This window comes from Rhinoraja longicauda, chromosome 15 (assembly GCF_053455715.1).
Source record: "Rhinoraja longicauda isolate Sanriku21f chromosome 15, sRhiLon1.1, whole genome shotgun sequence".
Classification (NCBI taxonomy): domain Eukaryota; kingdom Metazoa; phylum Chordata; class Chondrichthyes; order Rajiformes; family Arhynchobatidae; genus Rhinoraja; species Rhinoraja longicauda.
Genome location: NC_135967.1, coordinates 41357687 through 41381805, shown reverse-complemented (window position 1 = coordinate 41381805; position 24119 = coordinate 41357687). Strand labels below are relative to the sequence as shown.

The 24119-nt window shown below is 45.5% G+C and overlaps 1 protein-coding gene across 7 annotated transcripts in view; it reads right to left on the bottom strand.

Annotated features, from left to right (window-relative positions):
* tenm1 (teneurin transmembrane protein 1) overlaps nucleotides 1-24119 on the bottom strand; it is a 1669493-nt gene that overhangs the window by 191087 nt on the left and 1454287 nt on the right. For 6 of the 7 annotated variants that reach the window (XM_078412545.1, XM_078412546.1, XM_078412547.1 and 3 more), the window contains 3 exons: nucleotides 18147-18317; nucleotides 9771-9985; nucleotides 5053-5266 (listed from right to left, as the gene is read on the bottom strand). In XM_078412545.1, the coding sequence (XP_078268671.1) occupies nucleotides 5053-5266; nucleotides 9771-9985; nucleotides 18147-18317 (600 nt within the window). The remainder of the gene's footprint in view (nucleotides 1-5052; nucleotides 5267-9770; nucleotides 9986-18146; nucleotides 18318-24119) is intronic. The other variant, XM_078412549.1, reaches the window with a different exon arrangement.

Here is a 24119-nt window from a genome sequence, read left to right as displayed (position 1 = left end):
TAGGAATGGATAGATTGAATGCACATAGTGTGGAACAGATGGGGTGAATGCACAGAGTTTTATTTTACCCAGAGTAAGGGAATCATGAGGTAGACACAAAATGTTGGAGTAACTCAGCGGGTCAGGCAGCAACTCGGGAGAGAAGGAATGGGTGACGTTTCGGGTCGAGACCCTTCTTCAGACTCGGCCCGAAACGTCACCTATTCCTTCTCTCCCGACATGCTGCCTGACCCGCTGAGTTACTCCAGGATTTTGTGGGGGGAAAAAAGCATCTGCAGGTTTTTTTCCCCTAAGGGAACCATGAGCCAGAAGACACAGGTATAAGATGAGAGAGGAAAGATTTAATAGGAACCTGAGGGCCAATGCCATTTTGAACTGAAGTTGGAAACTTGGAGAAGGGTTTGAAGGGCATTAGGGAAACTATGTATAACTTTCAGTTTGGGATTAAGTCTAGCTTCCATATTTTCAATGATTCAATGATACGTTACTGTCACATGTACCGGAGGTACAGTGAAACGCTTTGTTTTGCATACAACCCAGTCAAATCATACAGCAGGCCTCACCTAGGCAGTACACAGTCACCACGTTTCTGGTGCCAACAAAGTTACAAATGGTTTACCGAATAGTCTTATCTTCAGATTGCAGCAGCGAACCAGGCTGCTGCCACACGAGCCTGCAGGTTTCCCCCTTTGTTCTTGGCCTCCCCCCAAACCCCCCGCCGAGTCCCCCTTCATTCCTGGCGGCCCCCTGCCGGGTCCCCCCCTGTTGGGTCCCCCCTACGTTCTCGGCGGCCCCCTCACCCGATCCCCCACTTCATTCCTGGCGTCCCCCTCACCCGATCCCCCCCTTCCTTCCTGGTGTCCCCTCACCCAGTCCCCCCCCCTTCGTTCCTGGTGGCCCCCTGCTGGGTCCCCTCCTGCTGGGTCCCCCCTACGTTCTCGGCGGCCCCCTCGGGTCCCCCCTTCCTTCCTGGTGCCCCCCTCACCCGGTTCCCCCTTCCATTCTGGTGTCCCCATCACCCAATCCCCCCCTTCTTTCCTGGTGGCCCCCTGCTGGGTCCCCACTACGCTCTCGACGGCCCCCTCGGGTCCCCCCTTCCTTCCTGGTGTCCCCCTCACCCAGTCCCCCCCTTCATTCCAGGTGGCCCCCTGCCGGGTCCCCCCCTTCTGGGTCCCCACTACGCTCTCGGCAGCCCCCTTGGGTCCCCCCTTCCTTCCTGGCGTCCCCCTCACCCGGTCCCCCCCTTCCTTCCTGGTGCCCCCCTCACCCGGTTCCCCCTTCCATTCTGGTGTCCCCATTACCCAATCCCCCCCTTATTTCCTGGTGGCCCCCTGCTGGGTCCCCACTACGCTCTCGACGGCCCCCTCGGGTCCCCCCTTCCTTCCTGGTGTCCCCCTCACCCAGTCCCCCCCTTCATTCCAGGTGGCCCCCTGCCGGGTCCCCCCCTTCTGGGTCCCCACTACGCTCTCGGCAGCCCCCTTGGGTCCCCCCTTCCTTCCTGGCGTCCCCCTCACCCGGTCCCCCCCTTCCTTCCTGGTGTCCCCTCACCCAGTCCCCCCCCCCCTTCATTCCTGGTGGCCCCCTGGGGTTCCCTCTCGCTCGTGGTGGCCCGGTCCTGCATGCTGGTTCAGTATCTAAATAAGAAGCACACAGATGAAAACTTGAGCTAAAAAAAAAAGAGTGCTTTAGTTTAGCTGACACTAAACCAGAGAAGCATTCGGCACATCCAAATTGTTACGCAAGTAAAATATTTAGAGGGTACGGCACCAGTCTTTGGATCAATACGTCAGGGAGAGAGGCACAAGTTATATTTCATCTAAAGTACCGCCCACAGCCAAGAAGGATATTATTCACCTTGAAATGATGAAGCCTGGGGTATTCAGTGTGATCACATACATTAGTAAGCTGATTCATATGGGAATTGGTTTATTATTTCTTCTATTGGATTACTTTGAAGCATGTTTTACTTAGGGCGATGTTCTGTAATATTGTTAATAATGACAAACAGAGAGTTTAGGCAAAACTCACACACAAAGGGGTTGAATTCTGTGAGCAATTTCTTGCTGACAAAAGAGCAGTTACTGCTCATCAAAGAATTTTGCTTGGGCTTCTGACATGATGAAGCACACAAAATGCAAGTCTTTTCAAATGAAAGCTGCACACAAAACCCATTCGATGGCTTTCTGTCGATCAACGTTAATGGCTTGCATTGAGACACAATATGCTTATGCCCACCTTAGTTTAGTTGAGAGATATAGGCATGGAAACAGGCTCTTCGGCCTACCGAGTCCACGCTGACCATTGATTGCCCCTTCACACTAATTCTACCTTATCCCACTTTCACGTCCAGTCCCTACACACTCTGAGGCAATTTAAAGAGGTCAATTAACCTACAAACCCGCACGTCTTTGGGATGTGGTAGAAACCGGAGCACTTGGAGAAAACCCACGCGGTCACAGATAGAACATGCAAGCACCTGAGGTCAGGATCGAACCCGGGTCTCTGGTGCTGTGAGGCAGCAGCTTTACCAGCCGCATCACCGTGCTGCACTTCCAGTGGAAGGTTCAAAGCCGGAAACATTCATTTGACAATCAGTTCCATGAAGCATGTTTTACTTCGGGCAATAGTCTGTAATACTACAACAGAGAGTTTAGGCAAAATGCTCAACAAAGGGGTTGAATAGCTTAAAAACCAAACAGAGTCAACTGAATGTGTAGGAAGGAACTGCAACTGCTGGTCCATATCTTAGACACAAAATGGTGGAGTAACTCTGCGGGACAGGCAGCATCTCTGCTGGAGAGAAGGAAAGGGTGCCGTTTCGGGTCAAGACCCTTCTTCAGAATTGACTGTTGTTTGTAGATTAGGGAAAAAGCGCGGGCTTATTGATTATTTAGTGCACGCTGCCAACGGACTCACTGGACCTCACCTCTCGGGTCATGTTTCCAGAATAGAGACAGGACTCACGATACTCTGAAAAATCTTCAAGCCAAGCTGTTGTAAGGAGCTACTGACAAACCTTTTCAACAGGCTTTTGCGGTTGAAGGTCGTGAGAGAAAGTATTTATTTGGTGCTGTTCAGTTGTAGTTTTACTGTTGTTTCAATAAATATTTTATTCTCTTACTGTTATATTGTTTGAGTGTTCATCTTCCACTGCGGCACGGTGGCGCAGCGGTAGAGTTGCTGCCTTACAGCGAATGCAGCGCCGGAGACTCAGGTTCGATCCTGACTACGGGCGCCGTCTGTACGGAGTTTGTTCTCCCCGTGACCTGCGTGGGTTTTCTCCGAGATCTTCGGTTTCCATCCACACTCCAAAGACGTACAGGTATGTAGGTTAATTGACTGGGTAATATGTAAAAATTGTCCCTAGCATGTGTAGGATAGTGTTAATGTACGGGGATCGCTGGGTGGCGCGGACTCGGTTGGCCGAAGGGCCTGTTTCCGCGCTGTATCTCTAAATCTAAAAAATCTAAAATATTATCAAATTCTCGAAACGTGCTCATATTTCATGACAATCTTTGACACCAAGCAGATACTCTGAGGTAAATGGCACCCAAACGTGCACGGAGCAGTTCCCTGATCGTCCATAATTGTGAGGGAAATCGTCATCGCTATTATCGGAACATAAGGCTCCCGCGAAACACCGCGCCTGGGGTAGAAGACTCCCGGGATGCGCCCTGGAGCTGAACAACCGGCAGGCCGAGCGAGACCAACCCAGCCGGCAAGCCGCCGAGAACAAAGAAGGACCCCCATATCTGAGGAAGGATGTGCTGGTGCTGGGGAGGGCCCAGAGGAGGTTTACGAGAACGATCCCAGGAATTGAGGGGGGGGTAACACACGATGAGCACTTGACGGCACTGGGCCTGTACTCGCTTGAATTTAGAAGAATGAGGGGGGGATCTCATTGAAATGTACCGAATAGTGAAAGGCTTGGATAGAGTGGATGTGGAGAGGGTGTTTCCACCAGTGGGAGAGTCTAGGACCAGAGGTCATCGCCTCACAATTAAAGGACGTTCCTTTAGGAAGGAGATGAGGAGGAATTTCTTTAGTCAGAGGGAGGTGAGTTTGTGGAATTCATTGCCACAGAAGGCTGTGGAGGCCAAGTCTGTGGATATTTCTAAGGCAGAGATCGATAGATGCTTGATGAGTATGGGTGTCAGGGGTTACGAAGAGAAGGCAGGAGGGAGAGATAGATCAGCCATGATTGAATGGCGGAGTAGACTTAATGGGTCATATGGCCTAATCTCATTTCTAACACTTATGAACTTATGAGGATCGGTCGAGGGTTACCCGGTGGCCATGTGTGGTGTTAGGCCTGGTTTGCCGCTGCGAGAAGATAAGACTGCGCTAAGAACTTTGTCGGCTCCACAAATGTGGTGACTCTTTGTGTTCTGCCTAGTTGAGGTCTGCCGTATGATTTTACTCGATTGTATGCAAAATACAAAGAATTCCACTGTGCCTCGGTACCTGGGTGACAATAAAGTATCTTTGAATCATTGAATCTAATGTGTGCAGATTGGCCGCAATATCAAATCATGCATTTAAACCCATGCACAAATCGTTCCAATTCTGAGGTAAAACTATTTAGAAGAAGAACTTTTTGTGAGTGTTCCAAAGACAAAACATTTCTGTTAAACATAATTTGAATTACAAAAGAAAAAATATATATATACATATATATACATATCTATACACTAAAACTCTTGCTTGTTTGTTTGTTTGTTCCTGAACCACAACCAAAACGGTACAAGATAGCTAGACAATTTTAGACCCACCTTACTCACCATCGTCCCTTTGGTGCGAATGGAAGAAATTTCATTGAAATCGGTGTTATATTTTTACAGTTATTCACATTTTAAAGTTTAAATCTATCTCCTATGGAGGGACGATAAGGGGGGGGGGTTGAGGGGATGGAGTGGGGGGGGGGGGGAGGGGGAGGCGGGGGGGGAGGGGAGAGGGGAGGAGTGCACCAATGCAGGAGAGGTTTGGGCCCAACGGGTCCACTTGGTCTAGTATATATATATATATATATATATAAAATCGATGATGCCTCACCTATTACAGACGTTAGAACAAAGACCTGTTCCACCTTTTTCCCATCATTGTAGAAGGCAAAGTGCCATGTTCCTGAATCCATATATTCGATGAATCCGGCCTCCTGAAGGGTCATCAGTATTAAATTCTGAGGAGTGTTGTTCTTCGATTTCTCCGAAGTTTTCACTTCATGCTTAATCAATTGCTTTCCATCCAAGAGCTTCACAAAATCAAACTGTGGCGGCACAAATTCATTAAATAATTTACTTCACAACACAGACTCTCTACAGATTGTAGACACACTACTTTTGGCTTAGTTTAGTTCAGTTTCGAAATACAGCGAGGAAAACAGGCCCTTTGGCCCACCGACCAGCGATCACCCACACACTGGTTCTACCCCACGCTATAGGGACAATTTACAGAAGCCAATTGACCTACAAACCCGCACGACTTTGGGATTTGGGAGGAAACTGGTGTGCCCGGAGAAAACCCACGCAGGCACTGAGAGAATGTGGCACGGTGGCACAGCGGTAGAGTTGCTGCCTTGCAGCTCCAGAGACCCGGGTTCGATCCTGACTATGGGTGCTGTCAATATGGAGTTTGTACGATCTCCCCGTGATCATGAACGGGGATTTCCTCTCTTCCTATATAGATGAGGCGCTTACTAGGGTCTCCTCGATATCCCGCAGCTCCGCTCTTGCTCCCCCTCCCCCCATTCGTAACAAGGACAGAGTCCCCCCCTGTCCACACCTTCCACCCCATCAGCCGTCGCATGCAGCACATAATCCTCCGACATTTCCGCGACCTCCAACAGTATCCCACTACTGGCCACATCTTCCCATCTCCACCCCTTTCTGCTTTTCGCAGAGACCATTCCCTCCCCATGTCAACTCACCCCTTCCCACCCAAACTACCCCTCCGCAGGTACTTTTCCCTGCAACCACAGGAGATGCAACACCTGTCCCTTTACTTCCCCCCTTGACTCCGTCCAAGGACCCCAACAGTCTTTTCAGGTGAGGCAGAGGTTCACTTGCACCTCCTCCAATCTCATCTACTGTATCCGCTGTTCCAGGTGTTGACTACTGTACGTCGGTGAGACTCGGCATAGACTCGGCATTCGTTCCGCCGAACATCTCCGCCCAGTCCGCCTAAACCTACTTGATCTCCCGCTTGCTCAGCACTTTAACTCCCCCTCCCATTCCCATTCTGACCTTTCTGTCCTGGGCCTCCTCCATTATCAGAATGAGGCCCAGCGCAAATTGGAGGAACAGCACTTGGTATTTCGCTTGGGTAGCTTACACCCCAGCGGTATGAACATTGACTTCTCTAACTTCCTTTTCTCTCCATCCCCTCCCCTTCCCAGTTCTCGCACCAGTCTTACTGTCTCCGGCTACATTTTATCCCTGCACCGCCCACTCCCCTGACATCAGAAGGGTCTCGGCCCTAAACGTCACCCATTCCTTCTCTCCAGAGATGCTGAGTTACTCCAGGATTTTGTGTCTACCTCCCTGTGACCTGCTTGGGTTTTCTCCGGGTGCTCCGGTTTTCTCCCACACTCCAAAGACAGACAGGTTTGTAGGCTAATTGGCTTCCGTAAAATTGTAAATTTTATATTCAAGAGTGTGCATTCAAGAGAGAACTAGATAGAGCTCTTAAGGATAGCGGAGTCAGGGGGTATGGAGAGAAGGCAGGAACGGGGTACTGATTAAGAATGATCAGCCATGATCACATTGAATGGTGGTGCTAGCTCGAAGGGCCGAATGGCCTACTCCTGCACCTATTCTCTATTGTCTATAAATTGTCCCCAGTGCAGGATAGTGTTATTGTGCGTGGGTCGCCCGTTGGAACAGACTCGGTGACCCGAATGGCCTGTTTCGGCGCTGTATCTCTAAACTAAACTAAACATGTAAACTCCGTACAGACAGCACCCGTAGTCAGAATCGAACCCGGGTCTCTGGCGCTGTAAGGCTGCTATGTCGCTATGCCGTCCTTTTCATGGGCTCTGGGTTTGGACTGGCTTAATTTAATGTATCTCATCAAATGCAAGCAATCCTTTCCTACTGATGGCGCAGGCTGCTAGATCATCTGTGATGAGTTTCATTATTTTGCAATTAGGTCCTCCATGTGGAACGATGCCACGTCAAAGAAAATCCCTCGTTACTCACCTCTTTTGTTCTGCGATAATTGTGTTTCTTGTCAGATCATTCGCATTACAATCAGTAATTAAAGATTATGCGATGTCGTTAATGATAATGAACAGTTTTTGCAGGCAGTCATGGCCAGAAGTGGCTAAAACTAATCAGTTTTCCCAGTTTTGTTAAGATTCCAATGGCGGCACATCAGACTTGATGAGTTTTCATTTTTCAGTTGTTGTTAGGTGTGATGATAATTCTCCAGGCCGATCAAATCAAGAAAGCAAGTACAAATCCCATGGCAGCCTCAGGATTTCAATTAATTTCACAAATAAATCCGCAAGTTAAAAAAAAGATGTCGCTTTCAGTGAGAATTATCTGAAAGTTATTTGATACTTGTAAACGAATTAATTAACGTTTCTGGGGAAGAAACTTGTTCTTCGCCATGTCCAACATCAACATTATGGGCTCCCCCCTTCCAAGGTCATCAGTTGCTGGCCCTAATTTGTTCTGGCCTTTTTCCTACCTCCATTTCCCCTCCCACCCTCTACTTTCAGTCTGAAGAAGGGTTCCCACCTGAAACATCAGTAAACATCATCCAATTTTTTTCCCTCCAGGTATGCTGCCTGACCCACAGAGCTACTCCAGCACTTTGTGTCTGTCCAACATCAACACAGTTGAGCATAATTGCCTCCTGTAATGAGGCGTTCAAATGACAATAAAGAATAAAGGAGTAGATTTGATGGGCCGAATGGCCTAATTCTAGTCCTATTCCTTATGACCTTATGACCTAATAAGGAAGAATAAAGGAGGAGACTTGATGGGCCGAATGGCCTATTCTAGTCCTATTCCTTATGACCTAATAAGGAAGAATAAAGGAGTAGACGAGATGGGCCGAATGGCCTAATTCTGCTCCTAGAACTTATGAACATGAATGCTGCACATGTCCAATGGCTGAAAAAAATGGCTCATCATTATTGCCCCATTACATGGTATTAATGCGTGGTAGTGAACCAAGCGTTGTGAATCAAACGTGTTTTATTAATGAAACAGTGGTTGAACGCATGCGCGCTTAGTTAGGCGAACAGTTAGGTGCTGGTTGCTGTTGAGAGGAGCACCACACGTCTGTTCACTCGAGGGCTCGAGCAGAGCTTCAAATCCCCAACTGTCAACTGTCACCTCCAACTGTCAACTGTCATCACCCTGTCATGTGATCGTTCCAGTTCTGGTGACGAAGGTTCGATCAGTAAGTGGCTTGACCCCTAGGTGGCGCCACAGCATGGTAATTGACAACATGGCTGGTGACTCCAATCTCACAGGACTGACAATTCCTGTCCAACAAATTACTTTGCCATTTGGGGATACCCGGCCAGATTATATTCTTAGTTCATTGTTCAATGCTGCGCCGAATTAAGTATTAAATCGATAAATTTACTCTATCTATCTGTTGGCCTGTTACTCCATTAATATAGGAGGCGCTCCTTCAAAAAGGCAGCTGGCATTGAGACCCACGCCACCCTGGCTACTTTCTCATTTCACTCCTACCATCCCGGAAGTAGGTGTAAGAGTCTGAAAACCGTGATCACCAAATTCAAGAATAGTTTCTTCCCAACAACTCTTGAACATTGCACAACCCCAACTAAACTATCAGTAGGAAGGAACTGCAGGTGCTGCTTTACACCAAAGATCAGCACAAAATGCTGGAGTAACTCTGTGGGCCAGACAGCATCTCGGGGGAAAAAGGAATAAGTAATGTTTCGGGTCGTGACCTTTCTTCAGACTGAGAGTGTCGACCCGAACCTTTCTTCAGACTGAGTGTTGACCCTTTTCACCAGAGATGCTGCCTGCCTGACCCGCAAGGTTACATAAGATCATAAGGAATTGGAGTAGAATTAGGCCATTTGACCCATCAAGTCTACTCCGCCATTCAATCGTGGTTGATCCATCTCTCCCTCCTAACCCCATTCTCCTGCCAACTAACACTCTAACATCACCTCTAACACCTGCAGTATTTGTTCCAGCATTTTGTGTCTACCGACTAAACTATCACCTGTGAACTGTATAGTTGCACCAAGGACTTTGGGCTTTTTTTGCACTAGCATTGGGGTTATAAGTTTATTGAATCTTTCGTGTTTATTATTTGTTATTTCAGTTTCGTTGGCTAATAAATTAATTAGTTGCTTATTAATTGCTTACTTAATTTAGAGATAAAGCATGGAACAGGCCCTTCGGCCCACCGAGTCCGCGCCGACCTGCGATTCCTGCACTCTAACTCTACCCTACGCACACTGGGGACAATTTACAATTTTACCAAGCCAGTTAACCTACAAACTTGTACGTCTTTGGAGCGTGGGAGGAAAACGGCGATCCCGGAGAAATCCCACGCAGGTCACAGGGAGAAAACGCATCCGTAGACAGGTTCGAACGGAAGTCTCCGGCGCTGTAAGGCAGCAACTCTACCACTGTGCCAACGTGAGTTGTTGACTGAGTGTTGTGCTTACTGGCCTGTTATGCTACTGCAAGTAAGAATTTCATTGTTCCATCATCGGTACATGTGAAAATTAAAAACAATCTGGACTATAGACGACACACAACGAGGGTAATTACCTGCGTGTGGGTGGGGGGAAGGTTTCGTCGACCATATATCCCCAATAAGGCATCTTTTGCCAACGACACATTGAATTTCAGGTAGAGCGGATGATCTGCGGTGACTTGAAACCTCCAGAAGTGGCCTGGGGGAATGGTTTGCATCACCTGCATTCCTATATCCACTTCCCCTGTGTCGATGGCCCTTCCTCGTTGAAATACATTCACAGTCTTTCCTGAAAGAAACGCACAACAAGAAAGACAACCAGTTTGACAGCAGCATGTTGCTCTGCAAAGTTCACATTCATCAAAGTGATTGCACTCAAGTGGAAACACTGCGGAACTAACATCACACTAACCTCTTTTGGTTGGGTATAAAACAGTTGAAACAAATTCAGAAACCTCCCAAGGTTGTGTTTTTTTTAGAACACAATAGTTTGGTTTTAGTTTCGAGATACAGCGCAGAAACAGGCCCTTCGGCCCACCAGCGTCCACGCCGACCAGCGATCTCTGAACACAAGCACTATCCTACACACACGAGGGACAATTTACAGTTTTACCAAGCCAATTAACTTACAAACCTGTACGTCATTGGAGTGTGGGAGGAAACCGGAGATCCGTACAGACGGCACCCGTAGTCAGGATTGAACCCGGGTCCCTGGCGCTGCAAGGCAGCAACTCTACCGCTGCGCTCAATTGTCTTTGTACCCCTGGAGTTATTGACACCCTCTCAGGCCTAATGTTCCATAGACTAACCACCCCAATATCTGGCCCAGTTGTTGATTACTTGCTAAGAGTACTGGTGAACTTTGTTTTGTATTCACCTGCACATGAACTCACCTGGGGAACTAAGGTGGGTGGGCGAGGAGAGAACGCCGGTTGCTGGTCGACCGAGGAAGGTGGCGGCTGGAGGCCCAGTCAGGCAACACTCTGAGCAACTGGAACAAATACCCCCACCACCATTTGTGTAAAAAGGTTACCCCTCAGGTTCCTATTAATTCTCTCCCCCCTCACATTCAACCTATGTCCTGTCTTTTTCAATTCCCCTACTCTGGGCAAAGCATTCTGTGCATTTCCCCAATCTATTCATCGCATGATTTTGTACACCGCTATAGGATCACCCCTCATCTTCCTGCGCTCCAAGGAATAGAGACCCAGCCTGCTCAACCGCTCCCTATAGCTCAGCCCTCGAGTCCTGGCAACGTCCTCCTAAATCGTCCTATGACATTGTGCCCAAAACTGATTTATATGGAAAAGAGACATTTATCGGAATGAATATATTTTAGGATATGCCCTGAAAAAGTATTGGCAGTGATGAACCATTTCCTTGTTTATTATTAAGAGCAATTTAATTTATTTGGGAGCTAGAGCACAGAAACAGACACTTTGGCCCACCGAGTCCGCTCCAACCAGCAATCCCCGCACTTTAACATTATCCTACACTAAGGACAATTTGTTGCATTTACACCAAGCCAATTAGCCTACAAACCTGTATGTCTTTGGCCTGTGGGAGGAAACCGAAGTTCTCAGAGAAAACCCACGCAGGGAGAACGTATAAACTCCGTACAGACAAGCACCCGTAGCCAGGATCGAACCCAGGTCTCTGGCGTTGTAAGCGCTGTAACTCTACCTCTGCCACCTAAACAATTGTCATGTTCACATTGGATATGGCCCAGAAAAAGGTGAGAGATTGTATGATATTAGCCAGCCAAAACTCTGAATTCCAATACTACCTTATTGATCTCTCATGATGTACTTGCTCAGCACACAATATTAAATGAGAGACAATGATATCAACTAGGCTGGCGATGGAAACATTGGTCCACAACTTGCAGTTGGAATGATGGAAAAACTGTCCACGTTCACAGTTATCTCATCGTGCAGCTGATAGCAATGTCTGGTGCAAGCATTTAGAAACATAGAAATTAGGTGCAGGAGTAGGCCATTCGGCCCCTCAAGCCAGCACCGCCATTCAATGTGATCATGGATGATCATCCAAAAACAGGTATCCCATTCCTGCTTTCTCCCCATATCCCTTGATTCCGTTAGAATCTAAGAGCTCTGTCTAACTTTCTCTTGAATACATCATATCTACAATTACGTGTGGAACTCCATAGTCGTTGTCACTGATTTCCTGCACCTTCACAAAGCATTCTATTTTGCAGGTTTCCAGAGCACAAACTGCAGAAATCAGTACTTTAACCACATCCCAAAGAGGCACATGTTTGTATTGGTTTCTGTAAATTGTTCTCTAGTGTGTAGGATGGAGCTAATGTTTGGGTAATAGATGGTCCACGTGGACTTGAAGGGCTTGTTTCAAGGGCGGCATGGTGGCGCAATGGTAGAATTGCTGCCTTATAGCTCCAGAGACACGGATTTGATCCCGACTACGGGTGCTGTCTGTACTGAATTTGCACGTTCTCTCTTCGACCGAGTGGGTTTTCTCTGGGTGCTCTGGTTCCCTCCCACACTCCAAAGGTTTGTAAGTTAATTTGGCTTTAGTGAAAATTGTAAATGGTCCCTCGTGTGTATAGGATAATGTTAGTGCATGGGTTCGCTGGTCGGTGCGGACTCGATGGGTTGAAGTGCCTGTTTCCGTGTTGTATCTCTAAACTAAACTGAACTAAAGTAAATGAGAATTGTGGGTATTTATGAGCCATTCCTGCCATTAAAATATCTTGAGAGTGTTTGCTTTGTTACATGATGAGCATGTAAAGTATTCACTTGCCTGTTAAGCTATAATTGGTTAAATGCTCGTGTTTCAAAAGACAAATCATTTTGCATCTCGGAAGCTAAACACATTCAGGTCTGATTAGGAGTGGATAGTAGACAGTTTAAACCTGCCAACCCGAAAATGACCAGTTTATATTTATTCCCTGTTTTCTGCAGAAAAATCCTCATTCCACACATTTTTTAATGTTTCCTGACTACGGGCGCCGTCTGTAAGGAGTTTGTACGTTCTCCCCGTGACCTGCGTGGGTTTTCTCCGAGATCTTCGGTTTCCTCCCACACTCCAAAGACGTACAGGTATGTAGTTTAATTGACTGGGTAAAGTGTGAAAAAAAAATTGTCCCTAGTGTGTGTAGGATAGTGTTAGTGTGCGGGGATTGCTGGGCGGCGCGGACCCGGTGGGCCGAAGGGCCTGTTTCCGTGCTGTATCTCCAACTTTAACTAAACTAAGTTAAAATCACTTCCTTGATGTCCTTCACTATTTTCCTGAAACATGAATATTTCCATTTTCGTTTCACTCTGGTTAAAGAACGTTTGCCCGGGATGGATAGCAACCAAAGAGAAGCAATTTAATCATTCAGACTCGTGTCTTAGGTGCAAATCGCTTGAACAAACAAGCTGAGGTCCTTTGTGAATTAGCAAAAGAAACAACGCAGTTATTTATAATCACAGGTGTGTTAATCCTGCTTTTGGCAAAGTGTTCATGACGGAGGAAAGGGCAATTTTAACATTTCAAATATATGTGACAAGGTTGACATTAGGCAAGGAAAATTCAGATCACCACTTCGTTCCAAAAAGCCTCTTAAAAAAAAAAGCAAATAAACTCACAAATCGTCTCACAATCCCGGATTAAATCAAGTTGGATGCCTGTTGATTTCTGAAGGAAATTTTGCCGAATTGCTCATGTCCAGATGTTGTAAACTCTCTTTAATTGTTTAGGGAGCAAAATATTTCACAGGTGCTTATGCCTTTGAGTCAAACTGAAATCTTCAATTAAATCAGCATGGAAGGCATTAAAAGACACATGAGATTTCACTAGGCTAATTTAATCATGCAATTGTGAAATATATAGTCCTGGAACTAATTTGATTCAACAATTTGAGTCATGGAGTCATAGGGTCATACAGCATGGAAACAGGCCCTTCGGCCCAACTTGCCCACACTGACCAACATAACACATCAACACTAGTCCTACCTGTCTGCGTTTGGCCGATATCCCTCCAAACCTGTCCTATCCATGTATATGTCCAAATTTTTCTTAAACATTGTGATTGTCCCTGCCTCAACTACCTCCTCCGGCAGCTCATTCCTTGCACCCACCACCCTTTGTGTGAAAATGTTAGCCCTCAGATTCCTATTAAGTCTTTCCCTCTTCACCTTAAACCTATGTCCTCTGGTTCTCGATTCCCCTAATCTAGGCAAGAGACTGTGCATCTACCCGATCTATTCCTCCCATGATTTTATGCACCTCTATAAAATCACCCCTCATCTTCCTGCGCTCCAAGGAATAGAGTCCCAGCCTACTCAACCTCTCCCTAGAGGTCAGACCCTCAAGTCGTGGCAACGTCCTCGTAAATCTTCTCTGTACCCTTTCCAGCTTGACAACATCTTTCCTATAACATGGTGCCCAGAACGGAACACAATGCTCTAAATGTGGCCTCACCAACGTCTCATACAACTGCAACATGACCTCCCAACCTCTATACTCAATACTCTGACTGATGAAGGCCAAAGTGCCAAAAGCCTTTCCGGGACCACTGGGCACTGCATCAGGGACAAGGAGTGTAAGATAGTTTATTGTTTGCCTTGTATTATGGTGCTGGGTTCTATTTTGGTTTTATTGTACTGTATATATAATTTTAATATTTGAATAAATAGTTTTGATTAATAAAAAAATGTGCCAAAAGCCTTTCTGGCCACCCGATCTACCTGCAACTCTACCTTCAATGAGGGAAAGGCTGTGATTCTTCCTACTGAGGAAGCTTTGGGATCGCAGTTTATTCCATCAGTCAGTACCTGAACCGGTCTTTTCAGTTGAGTGCCATCACATACGTTGAAGGAAGCCATGCAATGACAACGTGCCATAAATAAAATTCCTCCTTATTGTTGATGAGGTGAACGTGGTGATATTACTGTGGATACTTGTCATTTAATCCACCCAAATTCGCCTATGTACCCTGAAGACGGGGAATTAGACTGTGACGGGTTTAACAAAATGCAAGGTCTTCGAGGGATGAACAATTGGGGCTGAAAGGGGAGAGCCGGTGGATGTGGTGTACCTCGACTTTCAGAAAGCCTTCGACAAGGTCCCACATAGGAGATTGGTGGGCAAAATTAGAGCACATGGTATTGGAGGTAGGGTACTGACATGGATAGAAAGTTGGTTGACAGACAGAAAGCAAAGAGTGGGGATAAATGGGTCCCTTTCAGAATGGCAGGCAGTGACTAGTGGGGTACCGCAAGGCTCGGTGTTGGGACCACAGCTATTTACAATATACATCAATGACTTGGATGAAGGGATTAAAAGTACCATTAGCAAATTTGCCGATGATACAAAGCTAGGTGGCAGTGTGAACTGTGAGGAAGATGCTATGAGGTTGCAGGGCTTGGACAGGTTGTGTGAGTGGGCGGATGCATGGCAGATGCAGTTTAATGTGGATAAGTGTGAGGTTATCCACTTTGGTGGTAAGAATAGGAAGGCAGAGTATTATCTGAATGGTGTCAAGTTAGGAACAGGGGACGTACAACGTGATCTGGGTGTCTTAGTGCATCAGTCACTGAAAGGAAGCATGCAGGTACAGCAGGCAGTGAAGAAAGCCAATGGAATGTTGGCATTCATAACAAGAGGAGTTGAGTATAGGAGCAAAGAGGTCCTTCTGCAGTTGTACAGGGCCCTAGTGAGACCGCACCTGGAGTACTGTGTGCAGTTTTGGTCTCCAAATTTGAGGAAGGATATTCTTGCTATTGAGGGCGTGCAGCGTAGGTTTACTAGGTTAATTCCCGGAATGGCGGGACTGTCATATGTCGAAAGACTGGAGCGACTAGGTTTGTATACACTGGAATTTAGAAGGATGAGAGGGGATCTTATCGAAACGTATAAGATTATTAAGGAGTTGAACATGTTAGAGGCAGGAAACATGTTCCCAATGTTGGGGGAGTCCAGAACCAGGGGCCACAGTTTAAGAATAAAGGGTAGGCCACTTAGAACAGAGATGAGGAAAAACTTTTTTAGTCAGAGAGTTGTGAATCTGTGGAATTCTCTGCCTCAGAGGGCAGTGGAGGCCAATTCTCTGAATGCATTCAAGAGAGAGCTAGATAGAGCTCTTAAGGATAGCGGAGTCAGGGGGTATGGGGAGAAAGCAGGAATGGGGTACTGATTGAGAATGATCAGCCATGATCACATTGAATGGCGGTGCTGGCTCGAAGGGCCGAATGGCCTACTCCCGCACCTATTGTCTATTGAAAAGGAGATGGAGATGCCTGCCACTAAATGCTTTCATAATTTATATGTACATTGGGTTATAGGCAGCGGCACAGTTGCTGCCATACAGTACCAGAGACCTGGGTTCGATCCCGACCACGGGTGTTGTCTGTACGGAGTTTGTACGTGATCTGCGTGAGTTTGATCCTGTCAATAATTGAGTTTACTCTCAGACTTAACATTCGGGGGTATTGGCAGTGAATATTTTGGTTCATTTGTACTGCCCTGTTATGTTTATGCAACAAAAATACCTGGATATATTTCACGAGGACAGATACAGGTGAGCAGGTCAACGAGCTTGATTGGACAGTGTTGTGTTAGTACGGCAGCCATGTTTGCCGTTGTAATGACAAGTATTTCAAAGCAGGTTATCAAATATCAAACTTTTAGTTTCCCTGGGAGGATGCCTACTTTCATCACTGCCGTTAGATCGCCATGATCTATTGTTCAATGCAACATCCATTGAAATTTAGCGATGTATCAAAACTGCTCATCTTTCTCACGTAGACCACAATCCCCAGTCAATGAATGTGATTCCTCCCAGATGCAGCCACAGAGATCTCTTTACCACTCTAAAGCACCATGCGCATTTATATAGCAAAATAACATTTCAGTCAATGAAAGAGTCAATGACTCTGGTTTCTCGGAAACAAAATATTCCCCTCTGAACACTGAGATAAACCTTTTAGTACGGAGAACCTGAACATATTAAAATAAATACTTTTGGAAATTGAAACTGAAACTGAATTACCGAGTACATTTACATGCACATGATACACGTCTATTTGCTTATTCAGAGTTGTAGTCGAATATCACAATGTTTAGTTTATGTTTAATTTAGTTCGGAGATTTTGCGTGGAAACAGGCCCTTCGGCCCACCGAGACTGCTGTCAGAGCCCTTTCAATCCAGAATGAGCCCTTTCAAACCAGAAATCCATTTAATGAAGCTTCATGGCACTGCATCCAAGGCATGTATGTGGTCAGGATCGAACCCGGGTCTCTGGAGCTGTCAGGTTGCAACTCTACCCCTGCGCCACCACCCTTGTGCCACCATACCATCTTCTTGTGCCATTACCTTTTGAGTCAGCATTGCACCTCAGTCTGCGTTCATTCATAGAACTGCCACGGAAGAAAATCATCCAAAGAACACATGGTTCACTTTACATGACAATCCACACACTATAATTAGTCAGGCACTCTATGCTTGATATATCACGTTCTAACTATGACCTGAGTTGACTGTCTAATGTGCTGTTATTGGAGTGAAACCATAATTTACCATCACACTTATACAGGAAGCAGATTATACAAATGCTTATTTGATTAAGCAGATTAGTTGTACCCATCTTCCTTAAATCACCTTAAGACAGTTTTAATTCCTTGGTCCATTAAACACTGCCTAATCTAAGTTTTATGAGATGACTTGTGTCAGCTTTTCCTCCCCTACCCCTTCCTGTTAGTATCTGTAACTTAATCTAAATAGTATTTGGGACAGAGGCATAGAGTTGTACAGCGTGGAAACAGGCCCTTCGGCCCAACTTGCCCATGCCCCATCTATAGTATTCCGACTTGCCTGCGTTTGGCCTATAACCCTCTAAACAATGTGGCCCTTGTGGCTAAAGGGATCAGGGGGTATGGAGAGAAGGCAGGTACGGGATACTGAGTTGGATGATCAGCCATGATCATATTGAATGGCGGTGCAGGCTCGAAGGACCGAATGGCCTACTCCTGCACCTATTTTCTATGTTTCTATGTTTCTAAACCTATATTATCCTTGTACCTGTCCAAATATTTTTTAAACGTTGGCCCTTTAAGAGATAGTGTATATAAAAAAAGTTGAGCTAATTTAATAAAATTAACTAATTGTGGCACTTATTCATGTTCATAAGTTATAGAAGCAGAATTAGTCCATTCGGACCATCAGGTCTACTTTACCATTCATACATGGCTGATCTATCTCTCCCTCTCAACCCCATCTTCCTGCCTTCGCCCCATAACCCCTGACACGCATTATTAACATAAATATTGTTGCCTACACCTCAATGAAATAACGAACAGTGTTGTATGATATATCCGCAGTGTTTCCTTAAAACCATTATAAATAGCACTAAACCCCTTTAAAAATATCAGATGATCTTCAGGGGGGTTAAGCCCATCTTTTTAACATTCATTAGGCGCGCTGCTACCTCCGAGATCTCCTTTGTCTTTCATGTCATCTTTGTCTGAGCCTTTTCCGCCCAGGGTTGATGAGGTGATATCCAGGTTTTCCAGCCCAGTGAAAGATTTGCTTCCCCCGTTCTCGTAGAGTTGTCCGTGGACTGGCTGCAACTGCCATGTCAGGCCAAACAGGTGCACTGCTGCAAAACCAACAGGCGGCTTTTAAATTCACACGCGCAGGTAATTTTCTGCACTCAGTTAGATTAATTCAACAAATGCAAAGTCAGTTAGATAGATTCAAAGTGCGGGGATCGATCGCTGGTCGACGCGGACTCGGTGGGCCAAAGGGCCTGCTTCCGCGCTGCATCTCTAAATTAAAACTAAACAAAGTGAAAAGATCGGATTCACCTACACGGGACTTCACCGTTTACCGTTACACCTCTTACCAGTTTCGTTAAATGTGGGCAAATGATTTGACACAGTGAGAATATATAGTATAAGAAAATAACTGCAGATGCCGGTAGAAAATCGAAGGTATTTATTCACAAAATGCTGGAGTAACTCAGCAGGTCAGGCAGCATCTCAGGAGAGAAGGAATGGGTGACGTTTCGGGTCGAGACCCTTCTTCAGACTGATGTCAGGGGGGTGGGACAAAGGAAGGATATAGGTGGAGACAGGAAGATAGAGGGAGATCTGGGAAGGGGGAGGGGAACAGAGGGACAGAGGAACTATCTAAAGTTGGAGAAGTGTACGTTCATACCGCTGGGCTGCAAGCTGCCCAGGCGAAATATGAGGTGCTGTTCCTCCAATTTCCGGTGGGCCTCACTATGGCACTGGAGGAGGCCCATGACAGAAAGGTCAGACTGGGAATGGGAGGGGGAGTTGAAGTGCTCGGCCACCGGGAGATCAGATTGGCCAACGCGAACCGAGCGCAGGTGTTGAGCGAAGCGATCGCCGAGCCTGCGCTTGGTTTCGCCGATATAAATAAGTTGACATCTGGAGCAGCGGATGCAATAGACGAGGTTGGAGGAGGTGCAGGTGAACCTCTGTCTCACCTGGAAAGACTGTTTGGGTCCTTGGATGGAGTTGAGGGGGGAGGTAAAGGGACAGATGTTGCATCTCGTGCGGTTGCAGGGGAAAGTACCCGGGGATGGGGTGGTTTGGGTAGGAAGGGATGACACAGTGAGAACATCCGTGACAAACCTAGTATTTTCTTGCACTCGCCATGTGCATCTTAATATGCTGCTTGAATCCTATAATCTTGCACAAACATGTCCCGGAGGCTATGCCAATGCTAATTTCTGAGCAGGTGTAAACGCTAAATCATGCTGCAACACATTTGTCCTGATCATAAAGTGAAATGAGACTTTGAAGGAGGATATTTTACATGTCTGCACTAGAGTTCCATTTACATGGGAAACGCAATTTAACAATTTGATTCCTAGCATCTTTCTCATTGTTTTTTTTCTCCATAATCTGATCTGGCAAATAAATTGTATGAAGTCACAAAGACTTTGATTTTGATTTTAGGTTGGTGCTATGCTGACTGAGCTTGCAAGACAGTAACCATTTGAGCAGCACGGTGGCATAACGGTAGAGTTGCTGCCCTACAGCGCCGGAGACCCAGTTCGAACCTAACTACAGGTGCTGTCTGTGCAGAGTTTGTACGTTCATCCCCTGACCACGTGGGTTTTCTCCGGGTGCTCCGGTTTCCTCCCACACTCCAAAGACGTGGAAATTTGTAGGTTAATTTGCATGGTAAAATTGTAACATTTTCCCTTGTGTGTGCAGGTTAATGTTAGTGTGCGGATATCACTGGTCAGTGCGGACTTGCTAGGCCAAAGAGGCTGTTTCTGCACTGTATCTCTAAACTAAACTAAACTAAACTAAATTAAACTAAACAGCAATTAGTATGAGTAGGAATAGAACAGTCAGGATTGTTAACTGATATTCAGTGATTTTTCTTTTGTTAAAATGGATCGGTGAGGGGGGCAAGATTGGTCTTGACAATGACACCACCACACTAACGAAAGGAGGCAGCAACTTTCATTTAGGCAGTCACATGCGGAATGACAACGTGGGTGAAGTACTAAATGATCATAGTGGTTCTGCAACTGCATCTCAACACGGGTCATTATCTTTAACCATGGCGTTTCCTAAGCACAGAAGTGTTAGGTGACAAACAGTGCCTTTCTCATCAACAAAACAAAACCATTCAGCAACAAAAAAACAAGCTGTTCTTGAAGCACAGATCAAGTCTCACTTTGTTAGACCCTCAAGAGTCATATGCATTTTATTGTTTGTTAGTTTGCACAGTTTCAATAAGATTCAGTAACATTAAGGGGTTGAGCTGCTGCCTTACAGCGCCAGAGACCCGGGTTCGATCCTGACCATGGGTGCCGCCTGTATGGAGTTTGTATGTTCTCCTTGTGACCATGTGGGTTTTCTCCGGGAGCTCTGGTTTCCCCCCCACACTCCAAAGGCGTACAAGTTTGTAGGTTAATTAGCTTCGATAAAATGTGTAAAATTGTCCCTAGTGTACAGGGGTGGTCGAGGATTGGCGTGGACATGGTGGGTCGAAGGGGAGGAAAGAAGATAAGAGTTTATTGCCTTCCATCGCAGTGGGGAATGTGGAGGGGCCGCTGTGGTGGATGTTTATGCCAATTTTTATGTAGTCGTGTGTTTTTTTGTTTTTTTGGTTATGACTGTATGGCAAACCAAATCCCTCTTATGTTGCAAAACATACTTGGCTAATAAATTACGATTATGATTATTATGATAATCCCTATCTCCCAACATTAGCCATCCATTCGTAGAAACAGGTTCCTGTGCAACTGCATATCAAACATGAAAGCAAGAAGAAGGGTCTGAAGAAGGGTCTCGACCCGAAACGTCACCCACTCCCTCTCTCCAGAGATGCTGCCTGTCCCGCTGAGTTACTCCAGCATTTTGTGTCTACCTTCGATTTAAACCAGCATCTGCAGTTCTTTCCTACACATGAAAGCAAGGTCCTTTTAAATAGCACAGTTATGCTATTACAGTTATTACTGTTGTTTACATCTGTATTAAACAGATAATTTTATTACTGTTATTACAGTAGCAATAATTAACAGTATTACTATTAATTACTGTTACTGTAATTATGACTATTGTTTAAGTCTGCTTCCTTGTGTGTGTACTCCACTCTGTATGAATAGCCTATATTTAAATCAATTTGACATAAGAGGTATCATTTAGGGTATGGCACAGGACTAATGTCACCCCTGTATGTTCTGAGGACTTAACATGCACATAAGTGTATGACTTTAAGTTGCATTGAGCACTATGTGTGTCATAGGGTGATCACGTTTCACAACTGATTTGACATTACAAATCAATCATCATGCAATTGAACGTCTAACCTCTTCTCTCTCTGAAACTGCTGTGTAACTTCTGCAAGTTTTCGGCATTTTCTGTTTATGTCATTGCCAAAAAAATCAATGGGTTGTGGTGTATTCTTGTAATCTAGAGGACTTGTAACCTCGAGGGCAATCTCCACAACTATGTCTACGTAAAAATTGATTCTACTGGTCTCCATCTAGGAAATGACATTCACTTGGTAATGATATCAAAATCCAATACATTTTGAGTGGCCAACAATATTCTTTCCAATCGCACTTGATCAGAGACCAATTCTTAATAATGAGCGGAATAATTAGAGAGTCACAGAGTCACACAGCAGGGAAACTTTGGCCCAACTTGCCCACACCAGCCAACATTTCCTGAGTTCAGAAATTCATAAGTGATTGGTTCAGAATTAGGACATTCGGCCCATCAAGTCCGCTCTGCCATTCAATCGTGGCTGATCTATCTCTCCCTCCAAAATGTCCCATCTGCACTAGGCCTGTTCTATCCATGTACCTGCCCAATTCTCTCTTAAACGTTACGATAGTACCTGCCTCAACTACCTCCTTCAGCAGCTCGTTCCATACACGCGCCACCCTTTGTGTAAAAATATAAATATATGATCTATATATATCTACGTGCATTTGTGAGTATGTGTATACACACACACTGATTTTTTCTCTCGCTCGTTTATTCTATGGTTTACAGTGTACCATGTTTACATATTCTGTTGTGCTATTGCAAGTAAGAATTTCTTTGTTCTATCCGGGACATATGACAATTAAACGTTCTTGACTCTTGAATAGGTCTATTTCCATGCTGCGTGATTCTATGACTCTTCGTCTGTACCTAAGTTCTGTAAGTACACCAGGCTTGGTTTGCGGTGTGACCCCATTTGCAAATGTGCAGCTCTCGGCCCAGGCTGGATTCACGGGGTTCACGGGCTGAGGTCACTGGTGAGGTGGTACGCTGAGGGTTCGAGAAAGCTTGAGAAGACCACCAGTCTTTAGCCCAACTTCCTGCGCTGCGGTGTTGGTGGGGGATGAACTTTGTTCAAGTTAGATGCCTGGTTTGGAGCAGGAGAGAACTCTGGCCGTCTGAATCAGTGGTACCGTAGGTAGGGAGACGAGGTGGACTAATGATCATGGGGCTTGTGACGAGGCTGTGATCAGAGTGTGGTCAAAGAATCAAAGAATCATAGAGAAAAACAGCACGGAATCAGGACCTTTGGTTCAACTTGCACACGCCAACCAGCACGCCCCATCGAGACTAGTACCACCTGACTGCGTATGGCCCATCTCCTTCTAAACCTTGTATCTGTCCAAATGTCGTTTATTAAAGTTAATAATGGTCGGGGTTGGAGGAGGGGGGAGAAGCCACAGAGGTTGGAAATCACATGGGAGATTTCAGGGTCTAAAGGATAGGCGGACAGGAGGACTAGAGGGATTCTAGGGGGGTGGTCAGGGCTTGGGATTACCACTGGGCTGGGAGTTGATGGCGGAAGGGAGAGGATGAAGGGGTGAGGGAAGGGGCAACATTTTCAAAAAGTAGCTGAGGGTCTCACTTCCCAATTCAACGCTGTGGGTTGTTTCGGAAGTGACCTACTAGTGGAGAACATGACCTACGTTCCTCCCTAATGCTCCAGGGGAGCCATTGCAGGGAGAAGAGGTCATTCTGCGCTGATATAAAAATCAGTGCTTCACATTTACAGGTTTCTCAAGTGACGATAAAAGTAACTGGGAAATAGTTATTATCGCGACTCATTCCAAGAAAGATTGGCTTTCATTTGAATAACGCTGAACTAAGGTTATGTGATGGAATTGTCAGACAATTGTGTTTTATAAGATGAGACACCGGCATTTTAGATTCTAACTTTTGATATCCTTCGCTAAGCCAAATTCTGCTTGGGTCAGACACAGGCATCTAACGTTTCCCAATCACCCTCACAGAGCGTGGAAACATTCCTTGACTAAATAGTGCACGGGGCTAATTGTTAATTGGCCATTTTAGATAATTAAAAATAGGGTCTAATGCAATTGAAAGAATAAAAACTGATCACCTGCAGGGTGAATTATTTGGCCACAGAAATTAAAGTCATTAGTAGGCCTGATTTGAAAGTTGGATTCAATTAGTTGACCATTGGAGCAGCGAGCCAGAATCTATAGAAAATACAATACAAATCTACACCAGAGCTGTGATTACACACGGAAAGGCAGACTAGCTCAAGAGACAAGAAATATATTCATAATTGTGTTTTGCTCTGTACTAGGATATAATGTTCCAAAGTCATAGCTTAGATCTATTATTAACTCTCCAGTCAATTAATGTGACTTTATGTTTTAAGATTTACATGTCAGAATAAGATTCAGTTCAGTGAGAACATATCTTTGGGTATTATGGGTCACTAGCTAAAGTACATGATTTATCATTCGTTCTGCTCACTCACTTTGTTTTGCAGAATTTAGCATTTGAAGAATAAAATCGAGTGGGTCATATTCAAATGGATAATTGGAGAGGAAAAACAGGAGGAATTAACGTATTTACAAATGTTTACGAACGAGAAAGCCATCTCTAGATTAGTGTTTTTTAGTTTAGAGATACAGAGCAGAAACAGGGCC